The 15,952-nt window shown below is 47.1% G+C and overlaps 1 protein-coding gene across 4 annotated transcripts in view; it reads left to right on the top strand.

The window, feature by feature from the left end:
- Window positions 1-8,265, top strand: part of Anapc5 (anaphase promoting complex subunit 5) — a 55,455-nt gene extending 47,190 nt beyond the window's left edge. For all 4 annotated transcript variants that reach the window (XM_006970736.4, XM_006970735.4, XM_076560029.1 and 1 more), the window contains 6 exons: window positions 366-440; window positions 3,095-3,216; window positions 4,680-4,787; window positions 4,859-5,006; window positions 7,314-7,476; window positions 7,934-8,265. In XM_006970736.4, coding sequence (XP_006970798.1) covers window positions 366-440; window positions 3,095-3,216; window positions 4,680-4,787; window positions 4,859-5,006; window positions 7,314-7,476; window positions 7,934-8,145 — 828 coding nt within the window. In that variant the 3' untranslated portion in view covers window positions 8,146-8,265. The remainder of the gene's footprint in view (window positions 1-365; window positions 441-3,094; window positions 3,217-4,679; window positions 4,788-4,858; window positions 5,007-7,313; window positions 7,477-7,933) is intronic.
- Window positions 8,266-15,952: the final 7,687 nt, after the last annotated feature.

The raw sequence follows: 15,952 nt of genomic DNA, 5'->3' as shown, positions 1-15,952 counted from the left end.
GCTAAGTGTAGCCATTTCTTGAATGGATTCTCTTCGTTGGTACAGATAACATCTGTGTAAATCATGTCTGCATATATCTGAACCAAGTTGAGTGGCAGAGTTTGATAATAACTATATTTACCGAAAACAGTTTTTACAATTAAAGTTCACATTTTAACATGAAAAAGAAGATTAAAAGAAAGTATAAAATTCATTAGAACGTATAAGAAAAAAAAGATACCTTACTGTGACATTCAGTTCTCTGTGCCTATTGTCATCTGGCTGGCTAATGAAGATCAGGTAGGTCATGTGAACCTCCTGGGAGTGTGAGCAGGTGTAGCCTCAGTTTTGGTATGTCAATCAGTTTTCATGCCTTTCTATTTTAGGGTTGTTTCGCCGCTGCCGCTGAAGTATTAAAGCACTTGAAGGAGCGCTTCCCACCCAACAGTCAGCACGCCCAGGTAACATGCCTTTGTCGTGCCAGTGCATTTATTTCTGGAAAGAATGCTTTTACTGTAAGGTAAAGTAGGATTTTTTTTTTTTTTAAAGACATGGTAAAAAGATATCACAAGCTATCTCCAAACTCTCTGAGAATAACATTGAACTTCTGATACTTACGCCTGCCCCTCCCAAGTGCTGGGATCGCAGACATGTGCTATCACAGTGGCTGTGTTATGATTGGGATGAAACCCAAAGCGTTATGCACCCTGGACAAGCATTTCCCATTTGAGCTGCCTCCCTCTAAAATGGGGCGTTTTAGAGTCTTCCCTCAGAAAACCATTGAGCTGTAAAGGAGGTTGTTGATCTAGATATGTGGTTTAATGGTACAGCACCTGCCAGGCATCCACAGGGTCCGAGTTCCTTTCCTGGCACTGCAGAAAAGTGGTGTGGAAAGGCTATGTACAAACGATGTTACTTACCTTACATACAGCTCACTGTCTGGAGAGATGCCTCAGTGGTTAAGAACATGGACCTGAGTTCAGTTCCCCACACCCATGTCAGGCAGCTCACAGTCATCTCTAACTACAGCTCCAGGGACCCCGAGAGCCCCTCCATGCTCTGCAGGCAGTTGTACCCACATACTGATATCCACACACAGGTCCACAAATGAATGAAAAATAACAACACGTGGGGAGTGGATGTTGTACTTTGGGGGGCCCGCCACCCAGCTCCCAAATAAATTCACACATGGAGGCTTATTCTTACTTATGAATTCCCAGCCTTGGCTTGGCTTGTTTCTTGTCAGCTTTTCTTAACTCAATTGTCTCATCTTTCTTCTGCCTCTGGGCTTTTATTTTTCTCTATTTCTGTACACTTTTCTTTTTACTCATTCTTGCTCCGTGTCTTGCTTTGTAGCTGAGTGGGTAGGTGGGTGGCCCCTGAAGTCCTCCTCCTTCTTTTCTTGCTCCTCCATCCTCTTTTCTTTTTCCTCTTCAATTTATTCTCTGTGCCCGCCAGCTCCACCTGTCCTCTCTCCTGCCTTGCTATTGGCCATTCAGATAGATCTTCATTAGACCATCAGATGTTTTAGACAGGCAAAGTAACACAGTTTCACTGGGCTGGAGGGATGGCTCAGCGGTTAAGAGTACTGGCTGCTCTTCCAAAGGGCCCCGGGTTCAATTCCCAGCATTCACATGGCAGCTCACAACTGTCTGTAACTCCAAAATCTGACACCCTCACAGACATACATGCAGGTAAAACACCAATGCACATAAAAAAAATATTTAAAAATGCAACATATCTTTGCATGATTAAACAAATGTTCCACAGCATAAACGAATGTAACACATCTTCAACTAATATTCCACAGCAGGTTGTATTTTCTTATGTTTTTTAATGGGAGGCAGAGACAGACAGATCTCGGAGTGTGAAGCCAACCTGGTCTATATAATGAGTTATATGCCATCCAGGGACACATAGTGAGACCCTGCCTCAAAACCCAAAAGAAACCCAGCTCAGGCTAGGGATGTGCTCAGTGGGTAGAGTTCTTGCCCAGCATGCACAAAGCTTGAGTTCTATCCCTCGCACCGCAGAACTTGGATGTGATGGTGGATGTCTATAATCCCAGGATTCAGGGGCTGAAGGTCGGATGGACAATGAGAAGTTCAAAATCACGGGCTGGGGATGTAAGCTCAGCGATATAACCCTTACTTGGCATCTTCAAGGCCCTGGTTCAGTCTCCAGAACCAAACACACACACACTTACAGTCAGGTTCTAAAAGACCTGGGTTTAGTTCCCATCATCTAATGGCAGCTCACAACTTCTGAAACTACAGTTCCAGAGGATTTGACGCCCTCTTCTGGCCTCTGGGAGTGCTAGGTATGCAAGTGGGGCACTTACATGTAAAGGCAGAACTCTCATGCACATAAACTAAAAGTAAATCTTTTAAGAGTTCATAGTCATCCTGCACTGTATGGACATTTTGGGGCCAGCCTGCAATGCATGAGACCCTGTCTCAAAATTAGAAAACACAGCCCCATTTTGTGTATTGTTTAAGGTAAGTATTATAAAAGTATAGGAAGCGTGAATGGGAAAGGCAGGCAGCAAATCAAGTGCTCAGTGTGGAAAACAGGAAGGAAATAGAATTTGCTGAGAACTTGAGTAGAGCCTAAGACCATCAAAGTAAAGCACAGTGTGAGTTAATAAAGTGGACACGGATCGTGTGTGTGTGTGTGTGTGTGTGTGTGTGTGTGTGTGTGTGTGTGTGTGTGTGTGTGTTTTCTTCACGGCAGCATCTCCAGGTTCAGGCTGGCCTTGGACCCTGATCTCCCCGCCTTACTTCCCCAGTGCTGGATTGCAAGTTTGCCACCACAAACATGGGCTTCTCTTTGCGTTTTTTTCTTGCTTGTAACTTTAAATAAAAAACAGATATATAGGGGTTGGGGATTTAGCTCTGGTTGAGCACTTGCCTAGTAAGTGCAAGGCCCTGGGTTGGGTCCTCAGCTCTGGAAGAAAAACAACAACAACAACCTAAAACCAAACAAACAAATAATCTCAAACACAATTATGTGAATTATTAAAATGTTTGCTAAGCAAACCAATATCCTTTGATATCGCTCTTGAACAATAATGTGCATAGTTTTCTTTTTGTCCTTCATTCTTTTTTCTTATTAGTTATGGATGCTGTGTGATCAGAAAATACAGTTTGACAGAGCCATGAATGATGGCAAATTCCATTTGGCCGATTCACTCGTTACAGGAATCACAGCGCTCAATGGCATAGAAGGCGTATACAGGTAAAAAACCTGGAAGCTGTCACCACAGAACGAACCACTCGCTTAAACTCTCCTGTGTGCGTTGTGTGCACTTGAGCAAGCGCCACAGTACACGTGTGTCGGCCAAGACAGCCCCTGATGCTGGCCCTCCCCTTTGCCTTGTTCCAAGCAGGGTCTCTCTCTCTCTTGTCCACGTCTGTTTATGCCGGGCCAGCTGGCCTGAGGGCTCCTGGAGATCCCCCTTCTCCCCTCTTTCCGCCAGGATTGCAGGCGCCGGTGCTGCTTCCTGTCCAGCTTTTGCCTGTGCTCTGGGATCCGAATTCAGGTCACCTGGCTTGGTGCTTACCTGCTCAGCCATCTCACTGGCTCCAGAATAATTTGTGAAGTTACTTAGTTAACTAGTTCTTCTGTGTGAGTGTTCTGCCTGAATGTATGGATGTGCATCACGTGAGTGCCTAGTGCCAGTGGAGGTCAGAGGTCCTTTGTAACTGGGGTTAGGGATGGTTGTACGACACCGTGTGGGTGCTGGAGCAGAGTCCAGCTCTTCCGCAAGAGGAGCAGATGATTTTAACTGCCGAGCCCCCACTCAGAATATTTTTAATAGCTTCATATGTACTGTACTTTTGTGTGTGTTAATTTACTTTCAGCTTGAGCTGGCAAAGTCTAGGCTTTTTTCTGTTTTATTTAGGAAATAAGCAAATAGATAATTAATAGCTGGGTGTAGTAGCACATGCCTTAAATCCCAGTGCCTAGGAGGCAGAGGCAGGTGGATCCCTGTGAGTTCTAGGACAACCTGGTCTATATAATGAATTTCAGGATAGCCAGATAGCCAGGACCCTGTCACAAACAACAAAAACAGATCATTAAAATTTAGAAAATAAATATCTCCTAGAGATAGTAACTGAGATTCTGATAGCTATAACCCAAGACTTTAACAAATTTTTTATTATATTTTGTGTGTGTATGCCTGTGTGAGCACATGTGTGACATAGTGCACATGTGGAAATGGAGAACAGATTTTAGGAGTTAGTCCTTTTCTTCCACTGTGTGGGTCCCCGGGATTGAACTCGGGTCATCTATCGTCTTGGAGGAAGCCCCTTTGCCTGTTGGGCTTTCTTGCTGGCCCAGGTCGACTTTTCTCTGTGCACGTGCACAGCCGTGCATGGATTGCTTGTCTGAGGCAGGGTCTCCTGGAGCTCTGGCTGGCCTCCGATTTGGTGTGTGGCTGAGGGTGTCTCTGAATCGATCCTCTTGTCTCTGATGCCCAAAGCTGGGGTCACACCCGGTGGTGGCAGCTGCTGCTTCCGCTTCTCGGTTTCTACCTCCTCCTCCTCCCCTTCTTGCTTTCCTTTTAACAAAAATGCAATCAGTTTCCCCTCCAGAGGGTAGCGGTCTTGCTGGGGAAATGGAGCCTTACCCCAGAATGGCTGTTGTTTAGTTCTGCAGACATCTGTGTAACTGTCGTGCTGTTCTGATGGTTGTAGAAAGGCGGTTGTCCTGCAGGCTCAGAACCAGATGACGGAGGCACACAGACTTCTCCAGAAGTTGTTGACGTACTGTCAGAAACTGAAGAACACAGAGATGGTGATCAGGTAAGCCATCTCCCGGGGGTCTCCCGGGGGTGTGGCGGCGGATCCTCTCATCCCGTCTCCTCTCTGGCCAGCGTGCTCCTGTCCGTGGCTGAGCTCTATTGGCGGTCCTCCTCCCCGACCATCGCCATGCCCGTGCTCCTGGAGGCTCTGGCCCTCTCCAAAGAATACCGCTTACAGTACTTGGCCTCCGAAACTGTGCTCAACTTGGCTTATGCCCAGGTAAGCCAGTCTGCTCTTTCCTGTGGGGGGCTGCGGGGTGAGGGTGTGTTACGTTGATGTGTATGGAGAGCATGTGTGTGTACATGTGGGGGCCAAAGTCAGCCTTGAATATCATTTCTTAGGAGCTGTCCACCTTATTTTGAGTTTCTCTTTTTTATATAGGGTCTCTACTGGGTCCTGCTTGTCATGTAAGCTAGGCTGGCTAACTATTGAGCCCTAGGGGTCCTCCTGTCACTGGGATTACAGGCACATGTCACTATGTCAGCTTTTTATGTGGTTGCTTGGGAATCAGACTGTGGTCCTCTGGTTTCATGGCAGGCAGTTTAACAATTGAACCATCTGCTTCCCAAGTGCTCAAATTACAGGCAGCCACCACACCTGAGGGGCTTTTTGTTACTGGAGAGAGAGAGAGAGAGAGAGAGAGAGAGAGAGAGAGAGAGAGAGAGAGAGAGAGAGAGAGAAGTGGTAGCTGGTGATTGAGCATTCTTATTTGTTTGGGGGGGTGTTATGTGCACATGAGTGCAGGTACCCTCAGAGTTCAGAAGAGGGCATTGGATCCCTTGGACCCAGGGTGGTGAGCAGCCGCATGTGGGTTCTGGGAACTGAACGGGTTCTTTGTAAGAGTGGTACCACGTAAGGACTCAGCCTTCTCTTTAGGCCCTCTTTGATCACTTTTCATTTTTATTCTTTTTTTTTTTTTTTTTCTCCTATGTAAGATCTTGCTATGTAGCCCAGGCTAGCCTAAAACTTGGGACTCATTGGTCTTTGCTTCCCGAACGTTTTGTGTCACAAAACCTGGCCACCTCTACCCCATTTTCAGACAGAGTCATGCTGTGTAGCAAGGACTAGCCTAGGAATTCACCATCTGAACCAGGCTGGCCTCAAACTTGGAGCTCTTCTCCAGCTTCAGTTCCATGGTACCAAGATCACAGGTGTGACTGCCTGTTCTTCAAACGAGCTGTCTGGTTTTGATGTTGTTGTATAGGAGTTCTTGTTGTTTGTTTGTTTGTTTGTTTGTTTGTTTGTTTGTTTGTTTGTTTTGAAACAGGGACTTATGTAGCCCAGGATGGCTTCATACTAACCACACAGCCGAGGCTAGCTTTAAACTGATCCACACCTCTGGAGTGCTAGATTACAAGCTTGAACCATTTTAATTTTTTTTTTTTTTTTTTCGAGACAGGGTTTCTCTGTAGTTTCGGTGCTTTTCCTGGAACTCACTCTGTAGCCCAACCTGTTCTCGAACTCACAGAGACCCAACTGCCTCTGCCTCCTGAGTGCTGGATTAAACGTATGCACCACCATCACCTGGCTAGCGTACATTGTTCTTAAGATAGAGTTTCGGGCTGGTGAGATGGCTCAGAGGTTAAGAGCACCGACTGCTCTTCCAGAGGTCCTGAATTCAATTCCCAGCAACCACATGGTGGCTCACAACCATCTGTAATGAGATCTGGCGCTCTCTTCAGTATGCATAATAAATAAATAAATCTTTAAAAAAAAAAAAAGATAGAGTCTCAGGCTGGAGAGATGGCTCAGTGGTTAAGAGCACTGACTGCTCTTCCAGAGGTCCTGAGTTCAATTCCCAGCAACCACATGGTGGCTCACAACCATCTATGATGGGATCTGGTGCCTTCTGGCCTACAAGGACACATGCAGAGAGAACATTATGTATAATAAATAAATAAATCTTTAAAAAAAAAAAAAAAAAAGATGGAGTCTCTGTAGCCCAGGCTAGCCTCAGACGTGGCACTCCTGCCTTAGCATCTCTAGTCCTGGGCCTGGGAGTGCATGGCCGAGTCCTTGTCTGTGGTGCTTCGGTTCCTAGAACTGTATCGTCCTCCTCCTCCCTGTGGTGCTGAGGATCAAATTAGGAATCAAGAGTCCTCACGGCTTCTACCGCCACGCCTGTCACTCTGAGTCTTTGTGACTGGGCTAGGTGGTGCCTGTCTGTAATCACCACTTGAGGGACAGGTTGGAGAACTGCTGCACATGTGAGGCCAGCCTAGGCTACAATAGTAAGACCTCATCATAAATGAAACAAACCCAGACCCAATAAAACAGGACAAAAGAGAAGGAATAAGACAAAGCTTTCCATAATATGGATGGAATTCCCAACACCCACATAGAAATCGTAGAAATCATACTGTTGTGTGCTTGTATTCTCTGGGAGTGTGTTGTTTAGGATGAGAGAGCCTGTGTCGTGGAGAAGATAAGCCAGAGATAACCATTCAGGAGAAAAAAGAACCCAGCCCGTCTTGGTAGCGGGCACAGGGCATGGGTGTGTGCAATGTGCTGCTGTTTCTCTTTCAGCTCATCCTTGGAATCCCAGAGCAGGCTTTAACCCTTCTGCACATGGCGATTGAGCCCATCCTGGCCGATGGGGCGATCCTTGATAAAGGCCGTGCCATGTTCTTAGTGTCCAAGTGCCAGGTGGCTTCCGCCGCTTCCTATGACCCAGTGAAGAAAGCAGAAGGTAGGAGCTGTGGAGGTCGTCAGGCCCGGGGAACAGTGGCATTCGCCTGCTGCTGCCCTCTCTCCAGCCCTGGCGATCTAATTTTATTTATTTATTTTATGTGTGTGGGTATTTTTCCTGCATGCCACCTGAATGCCTGGTGCATGAATCCCCTGGAGCTGGAGTTACAGACAGTTGTGAGCTGCCATGTGGATGTTGGGAATTGAACCCAGGTCCTCTGGAAGAGCAGCCAGTGCTCTTAACCACTGAGCCATCTCTTGAACCCCGGCATTCTGATATTTAATTTTAATTTTTAAAACAAAAATGAGACAAAGCTTTCCATAGTTTGGTGTTTTGTTTTTTTTCCCACATTTTAATGGAGAATATAAGAGTATTTGCTGTATGCTGAATCTGGATAGCAGGTTTTGAAACCTGAAGTGTTAAATGTTGATTTCCCCCTCCCCCATCCCACTGTTAGCTCTGGAGGCCGCAATTGAGAATCTCAATGAAGCCAAGAACTACTTTGCCAAGGTCGACTGTAGAGAGCGGATCAGGGATGTTGCTTACTTCCAGGCCAGGCTCTATCATGCTCTCGGCAAGACCCAGGAGAGGAACCGGTGTGCCATGGTCTTCCGGCAGCTGCATCAGGAGCTGCCCTCCCATGGGGTGCCCCTGATTAACCATCTCTAGAAGACTCCCTGCTGGCTGGTGTGTAGAGTGCCAGTCACACCCTGACTCGTTCCTGTCCCTCCCTGTACTGAAATGGTGGTCGGAACGTGTTACCTTGTCAATAAACTGTTGGGGTCAGTTTGTCTGAGGTGTTTTTTCTGGGTTGAATTACCAGTGTCTTGGTAAGAACCATGTGTGTTCTCTTAAGAAATCGGCTTAGAGGGGGCGTGGTGGCTCAGGCCCTGGTCCCAGCACGTGGGAGGGAGAGGCAGGCGGATCTACAGAGTCTACATAGGGGTTCAGGTAAGCCAGTGCTGCAGAGTGAGACCCCGTTTCAAAACATAAAACTAAGTGGTAGAATTCCTAACCACTCCCCCAGCTCCGTGACCTCACGTGCACTGTCCAGTAGCCAGGCAAGATGCTTTGTCACCCTAGGGCCTTACATCCTACCTGATCCCTGCACTGCATGATCACATCATCTGCGTGCAGCATGCCACGGAATCTATGCGCATGTGTGGCGTAGCTATATAAGCCCATATGCGCATATGTGGGGGGAACCTATAAAAGCGGGTTCCACCTATTCCTCCCCTCTTCCTGCACAGTCATTCCATAGGCTATGCCCACCCCTTCTGTTCCCTTCCCTTAAACTCTTACTGTGGTTTTTGTTGTACCTGGTGGCTTTTCTTGCACGGTAAACAGCGCCGCTTAATGAATAAACACTTAGGGCTGGGGAGGTTCAAGTCCGAGGACCCACGTAAGAGTAGGGGAGGCGTGGCTGCCGCCTCCTGTTCCAGCACTCCGGAGGCAGAGGGGCTTGCCCAAGCCAGCTGGCTGGTGAGGATAGCAGAGTTGTGAGCTGCTCTCCAATGGGAGAACCTGAGACTCGGGTCAAATGGAGAGTGACAGGATGCCTAGCCTCAGTCGGACTCCCCTCCCCAAAGTGGGCACACAGGCACAGGAGCCCTCGTTCACGTGCGCCCACAAAATCGCATCTAAAAAGAATGTTCAGGGCTGGCAAAAATGTGCCATCGGGTAGAGGACTTTGCCACACAGATCGGACATCCTGAGTTCCGTCCCCTAAACCCATATAAAACAGAAGGAGCCGGGCACGGTGGTGGTGCATGCCTTTAATCCCAGCACACGGGAGGCAGAGGCAGGCGGATCTCCATGAGTTCGAGGCCAGCCTGATCTCCAAAGCGAGTTCCAGGAAAGGCGCAAAGCTACACAGAGAAACCCTGTCTCAAAAAAACAAAAACAGAGAAGGAGAAAACCAAAACCAACTCTACATAGGAGTCCTCTGACTGCTGTGCACATGCCTGCCAGTTCTGACACACGTCACACACACACCCCTAATGAAAAGGTCTTGTGGTTGTGATTTTTGTTGGTTTTTTTCCAGGGCTGAGGATCTAACCTAGGGCCTGGCACATGCTGGGCAGGTGCTCTGCCACCGAGCTGTAGCCCAGCCCCCACCCCCCACCCCCCACCCCATCCCCTGAGGGCTTTCATGAGTTTGGGGTTTGCTTCTACAGCTTTGCTTTCTGTCAAGTCCTTGTGTATGGTTGTTGACAAGCATGTACCAGGCAGCCTCTGCCTGGAGATGACAAAGGAGACGGTCGGTGTCTTTTTCCTATTTTCGGTTTTTCAACGTAAGTGTTTCTCTGTGTAGCCCTGGCTGTCCTGGAACTCACAGAGATCCACCTGCCTCTGCCGCCCGAGTGCTGAGATTAAAGGCGTGCGCCACCACTGCTTGACCAGGAGAAGGTATCTTTAAGTTTATTTATTTTATGATACTAAGACCGATAGCGTATTTCAAAACCAACTATTTTCTGGTTTTTGTTGCTCTTCTGCATGCGTGTGATTTTCTATATGTAAATGAGAAATTATGGTAAGTCTAGGAATTCCGAAGAAAATGATTATAGGGGAGAGGGTCTGAAACTTGGGAGGACCTAGAAACCCTTGAACCCCGATTTACATGCGCCAACCCTATGGTTAAGCACAGTCAGTTGGCACAGTGTGTTCGTGAATTTCTTCCCCTTGACACAGGGAAATGCCTGCATTTCAAGGCCAAAGCAGCCCACACCCAAACAGCTCTCCTAAAGCCACAAGGAACCAACCAAATTTTGCAGCTTCTGTCATTGGCTCTTTTCTCTGTTAAATTTAAACTTCCTAATGAGAAACAGTTTCTCTCTGAGGCAGTGAAAAACAACTCCATCCGCCAGGGAGTGTTTGCTGGCCACAGACGGCTGCTCTGGAAACGGGCTCAGGGTCGACTCAGAGACACTAATTGGAGTGTTGACGTTTCAGGTCTTTCCTTTCCTTTCTGTGGAGGCTGTGTTTGTAGAAATGAAATCACAATAATGGCTGTGTAGTAAAAAAGAAAAATCTTCAGCAAGAGTGTTTATTTTCCTTTATGTCTTTCTTAGACATGGCTCAGGCTGACCTCAAACTGGGATCTTCCTACCTCAGTCTCCCCGGAGTGCTAGGTAAACAGGTGTGTGCCACTGTACCTGGCCGATACCTGTTTGTGGGGTGGGAAGACAGTGCTGGGGTGACCCCATTGCCTCACACATGCTGAGGATGGTTTTTACCACCGAGCCTTATCACCAGCCCTTGTTACTAGTTATTGTATGAGCTGGATTCCATGTCCATCAGCATAAAACCCCAGAGCCGTCAAGGTGAATGAGGACTGACCGGAATTTGTAGGGCCGCATGAAAAGTAAAAATGAGAGGTTTCTGGTATAAAAAATTCTGGTGTTAGGCTGCAGCTCAGTGGTGCATGGGGATCTGGGCTTTGTCTCCAGTGTCCTTTCTCCTATAAAAAAGATAAAAATGACAACAATAGTCCTTGGTTTTTTGAGACAAGGTTTCACCATACAGCCCTCGAAGGCCTAAAACTTACCGTGTGGACCAGGCTGGCCTCGAACTCACAGAGATCCGCCTGCCTCTGCCTCCCGAGTGCTAGGATTAAAGGTGTGCGCCTGGTCTCACCCACAAAGCCACCTGTCTGGCCCTGCTCTCAGGTGACTGACTTCATCTTGGCAAGGAAGAAGTCCCCAAAGCCAAAGCTAGCAAGCAGCTCCTTGTTGCCAGCTGTCTGCGACTCGGCCTCCTAGGCTGGTCTTCAGGAGGAGATAGTAGGTCAAATGGAAAGTGAAAATATCAGAGTGACCCCAAAACACAGAACTATCTGGGTGATCGTTAACCAGCCTTTTTTTTTTGGTTTTTCGAGACAGGGTTTCTCTGTGTAGTTTTGGTGCCTGTCCTGGAACTCACTCTGTAGACCAGGCTAGCCTCGAACTCACAGAGCTTCGCCTGCCTCTGCTTCCTGAGCGCTGGGATCAAAGGTGTGAGCCACCACTGCCTGGCGCAACAGTCTTAAAGACTGGGCAATAGCACTAATTCAGTTTAACAGATGAAATTAGGATGTGGGAGCTGAAGTCACTTGCCCAAGTCACACAACTAGCAGGTTGTGGAATCAGGATCTAACCTCCCTGCATTACCCAGATCCTACTGTTGTGGAAGGTCCTGTGTTTTTGTGAATGCTTTTCCTATTTGTTGACTAATATTGTCATTTTTCTAGTAGCCAAGATGTACCAGACACAACTGAAAACTTACACACCATTTCCAATACTTTAAGCACAGCACCCTCTCCATTTTGCCAATGAGGAGACCGAATTCCTGACACTGGCCTTCGTCAGCCCTGTCACTGGTAAGGACCAGACAGAAGATTCAGTCCTTGGTGTGGCAGCCTCTCCAGTCGATGCTTTTGCTCTGTCCCCAGGCAGTCTTTGCCTTCATCCATATGCCTGGGCTATTTCCACTTGTTTTGAGTATTCAGCCTTGTCCTGATGTTTTTCTTCTTGCAAATGTGTGCAGAGACAGATGAAGAGCTCTCTCATAAACCCTGATGCCGTCTTCTTTGATGCCGTTTGTATTGAGGGCTTAGAAGCCGATTCATCTGGAGAACGTAGCTTTTCAAGGCCTCTTTTAGCTCTTGTTTTGTTGAAGATTACCCAGTGAATCAACTTCGTTGGTGATAAGAATTCCACTCTCTTGTTCTAGACACTCAGGCCTACGCAGCAGAACATTCCCATGAACAACATGAACAGAACACAGGCCCGCTAAGGGAGGAGGGGCAAAGCCTTGAAAGGACGTTGTAAAGCCGTCCACGTGGGAGAGAAAATGATAAAGTCTTAGATTTCCATGCCTCCCACCCACCCCTCCACAGGGTTTAAGTTTTCTTTAAAAAAAAAAAATAATAATAAGACTCAGATGCCTTGTTTACTTATTTCCCGGGCAATCTGTGTTGTCAGGACAACAAGATCTGTTTGCTTAGAATAGGATTTTCAGGCGTTCTTGGAGGGGGAGACGAAAACACAGAGCCTACTCTTGTTTTTATATCTGTAGGAAGAAAATGGTTTCCTTGTGTGGGATGGCTCCTAGCACACGAGGAGCTGAATGGCTATGACAGGCAATTACGGTGTTCTGCATTTCGTTCTAATTTGCTTTAATAAGAAAGGCACATAAATGGATGGGATTTTTAGCACCGCGCTGAGCATGTTGGTAGTTAGCATCGGTGAGCACTTGCGTGCGAGGCTCTGAGCCAATTTCTTCGCACACATTATTGTATTGAAACCCCAGGCCAAGTCTGTGAGCTTGGGTACTATTGTCCCTATCTGACGACTGAGGAAACGGAACTGGGAGAGATCAAGTCAATGGCCCCAGCTTACAGAGCTGGACATTAGTGGATTTGAGGCTTGAATGAAGTCCATCTTACGCCAGAGCCACTGCCATTCAGTCTCTGTGCTGAGTTAGGCAAATGTTCTGCCCGTGGTGCCTGCCTGGACTCCAGGAATTTACAGTTCATGGGTGAGTCAAAAACCTATGAGTGAAGCCGGGCAGTGGTGGTGCACATCTTTAATCCCAGCACTTAGGAGGCAGTGGCAGGCAGATCTCTGTGAGTTCAAGGTCAACTTGATCTACAAAGTGAGTTTCAGGACAGCCAGGGGCACGTAGTGAGACCCTGTCTAGAAAAACCAAACCAACCAACCAAACAACAACAATGACAAAAAACATAAGTGGTGCTTGGAACATATAGTTTGGTGGTAAAGTGTTTACCTAGTATGTTCAAGACCCTTGGTTTGATTCCCTAGCAACACAAAACAGAAACTATAAGTGAAGAAGGAAAGAATCAAAACAAGAAAGTTGACTGATCATAAAATAATCTAACTGCCCATAGACATCAGAAGAGAGAATCAGAAGATGTCAGACCCCCTGGAACTGGAGTTACAGGTGGTTGTGAGCCATCATGTGGGTGCTGGGAATCAAACCCAGGTCTTCCACAAGAGCAGTGAGTGCTCTTAACTGCTGAGCCGTCTCTCCAGCCTTTAAGTTTAATTGTATGGGCATTTTTAACCTTTCTTTAGCCTTTAAGTTTATACTGAATTTCTGCCTGTGTTATCTACAGTGTTATAATAAAACATTGACAATTTAGTAAAACATGGCAGAGTTATACAGAATTGCACTTTTTCTTTTTCTTTTTTCTTTTTTTTCTTTTTTTTTTTTTTTTTTTGGTTTTTCGAGGCAGGGTTTCTCTCTGTAGCTTTGCGCCTTTCCTGGAACTCACTTGGTAGCCCAGGCTGGCCTCGAACTCACAGAGATCCGCCTAGCTCTGCCTCCTGAGTGCTGGGATCAAAGGCGTGCACCACCACCGCCCGGCAATATTGTACATTTTAACAAGTAACAGGAAAACAGGAAAGAACACCAGGGCCTATTTTGGTTACTCTAGGGAAGCAGGGTTGCCCAAGGGTTTTTTTTTTTTTTTTTGATTTTTTTCAAGACAGGGTTTCTCCGTGCAGTTTTGGTGCCTGTCCTGGATCTCACTCTATAGACCAGGCTGGCCTCAAACTCACAGAGATCGGCCTGCCTCTGCCTCCCGAATGCTGGGATTAAAGGCATGTGCCACCACTGCCTGGTGCCCAAGTATTTTATTTTCTTTGCCCATAGGCCATCTATTTATGTTTTTATAGATGGAAACAATGAGTTTACTGGACTTATTTAGAAGAGCATGGGTGGCCTCCAAACAGCTGTGTCACTTCAAAGTGCCCCCCTCCTTAATTATATGAAGATCACCCTTGATGTTTATAAATAAAGTTTTATTAGGAACATGTCCATTGATTTATTATTGTCTGCGGCTGCTGACGGCAGAGTCGAGTCATCACGGCAGAGAGTATATATATATATATAATAGATCCTGAAATGTTGACCTCATGGCCTTGTACAGAAAAGTCTGCCAACTCCTGCCTTGGTGTTAATGACTCCAAAGCCCCCCCCCATTTAGCCTTGATGGCTGTTTGAGGTGGGGGGAACCATACGATACAGAAAAATACAGAACTGTGTACCCCCAGCTCAGCATGGACTGGTGTCAGCATTTTGCAATCTGCTTCACAAACATTTATAGTGGAATTAAAACAAATATTACAACATCTTCCTATACTTGCTGTCCCCTTCTATCCCTTCCCTTCCTCCCTCCCTCCCTATATTTATTTATTTATTCATTTTTAGTTTTTTGAGACAGGGTTTTTCTGTGTAGCTCTGGCCATCCTGGAACTTGCTCTGTAAACCAGGCTGACCTCAACTCAGAGATCCTCCAACCTGCCTCTGCCTCCTGAGTGCTGGGATTGAAGACATGTGCCACCACCACCCATCTTGTTTATTTATTATTATTACTTTGTCTTTTTTGAAACAGGATCTATGTAGTCCTGGTTGCCCTGGGACTCCCTGTGTAGGCCAGGCTGGCCTTGAACTCATGGAGATCCTCATGTCCCTGCCTCCCAAGCGCTGGGTTAAAGGCCCATGAATGTCTGTCTGTGCACCACATGCATGGACTGCCTAAGGCCAGAAGAGGGCGTCAGATCCCTGGGAACCGGAGTTCCAAAGGGTCGCCACCTGTCATGTGGGTGCTTGGAATTGAACCCAGGTCCTCTGCAAGAGCAGCTGGTGCTCTTAACTACTGAGCCATCTCTCCAGCCCCCTCCCTTTATTTTTATACCATGCTGGTTGGTACCTCCTACATGTTAGGCAAGTGCTCTACCTCTGAGCTGCACCCTAGCTGCCTACTTCCTTCGTGGTGTCAGACTGTCATGAATCTAACATGAACCAACCCTCTCCGACTTTTATATCTTTTTGCATAAGCATGCGTCCATAAGCATACACCGTGTGGGCATCACAGAACATGCTGCTACCCTCTTGAAATCAGAGCGGCTTGTGCTTGCCTCTGCAAGAGCCCCTCACAACCCCCAGGCTATTATTAGACCTTCACCTGAGATTACAGTCACCCACTCCTTCCCTCTGGGGCCCGCCCCAAGCCGCACATGGCCCTGGGGGATGCTAGAGTCTACAGGAGGGGGAGGCAAACGAAGGAGAACTCCATCCATGTCGCTTTTGGCAGGTCACCATCCATGCTGGAGATGAGTAAGCCCAATAAACTCATTGGTCCACCAAGCCGGGCTTGGACGGGAACTGTGTCTTTGATCTGCTGTTGGCGCCCTATTTTGGGTGAATAGACGTTTGTTCATGTCTCCCCAGGCAGTCACTCAAGAGTGGGGCTTAAAAATACACACTGTGCGTGATACTGTATTTATCCCGCAGCTTGCTCTTTTACTCTACATGTCTCTGTGCTCTTTTCTTGTGGGTACAAGTAGATCTAACACAGCCCTTTTAACTATTGTGTACTATTCCACCACGTCTCGCTCTGTTTGCTATGACTAACAAATAAATGTGAGCGCATTGAGCAATATCAGAGGTGGCCATCTCATTAGAACGGTCA

This window comes from Peromyscus maniculatus, chromosome 23 (assembly GCF_049852395.1).
Source record: "Peromyscus maniculatus bairdii isolate BWxNUB_F1_BW_parent chromosome 23, HU_Pman_BW_mat_3.1, whole genome shotgun sequence".
Taxonomy (NCBI): Eukaryota; Metazoa; Chordata; class Mammalia; order Rodentia; family Cricetidae; genus Peromyscus; species Peromyscus maniculatus.
The sequence above is the reverse complement of the archived record's forward strand: the minus strand, read 5'-3'. Positions and strand labels throughout refer to the sequence as shown.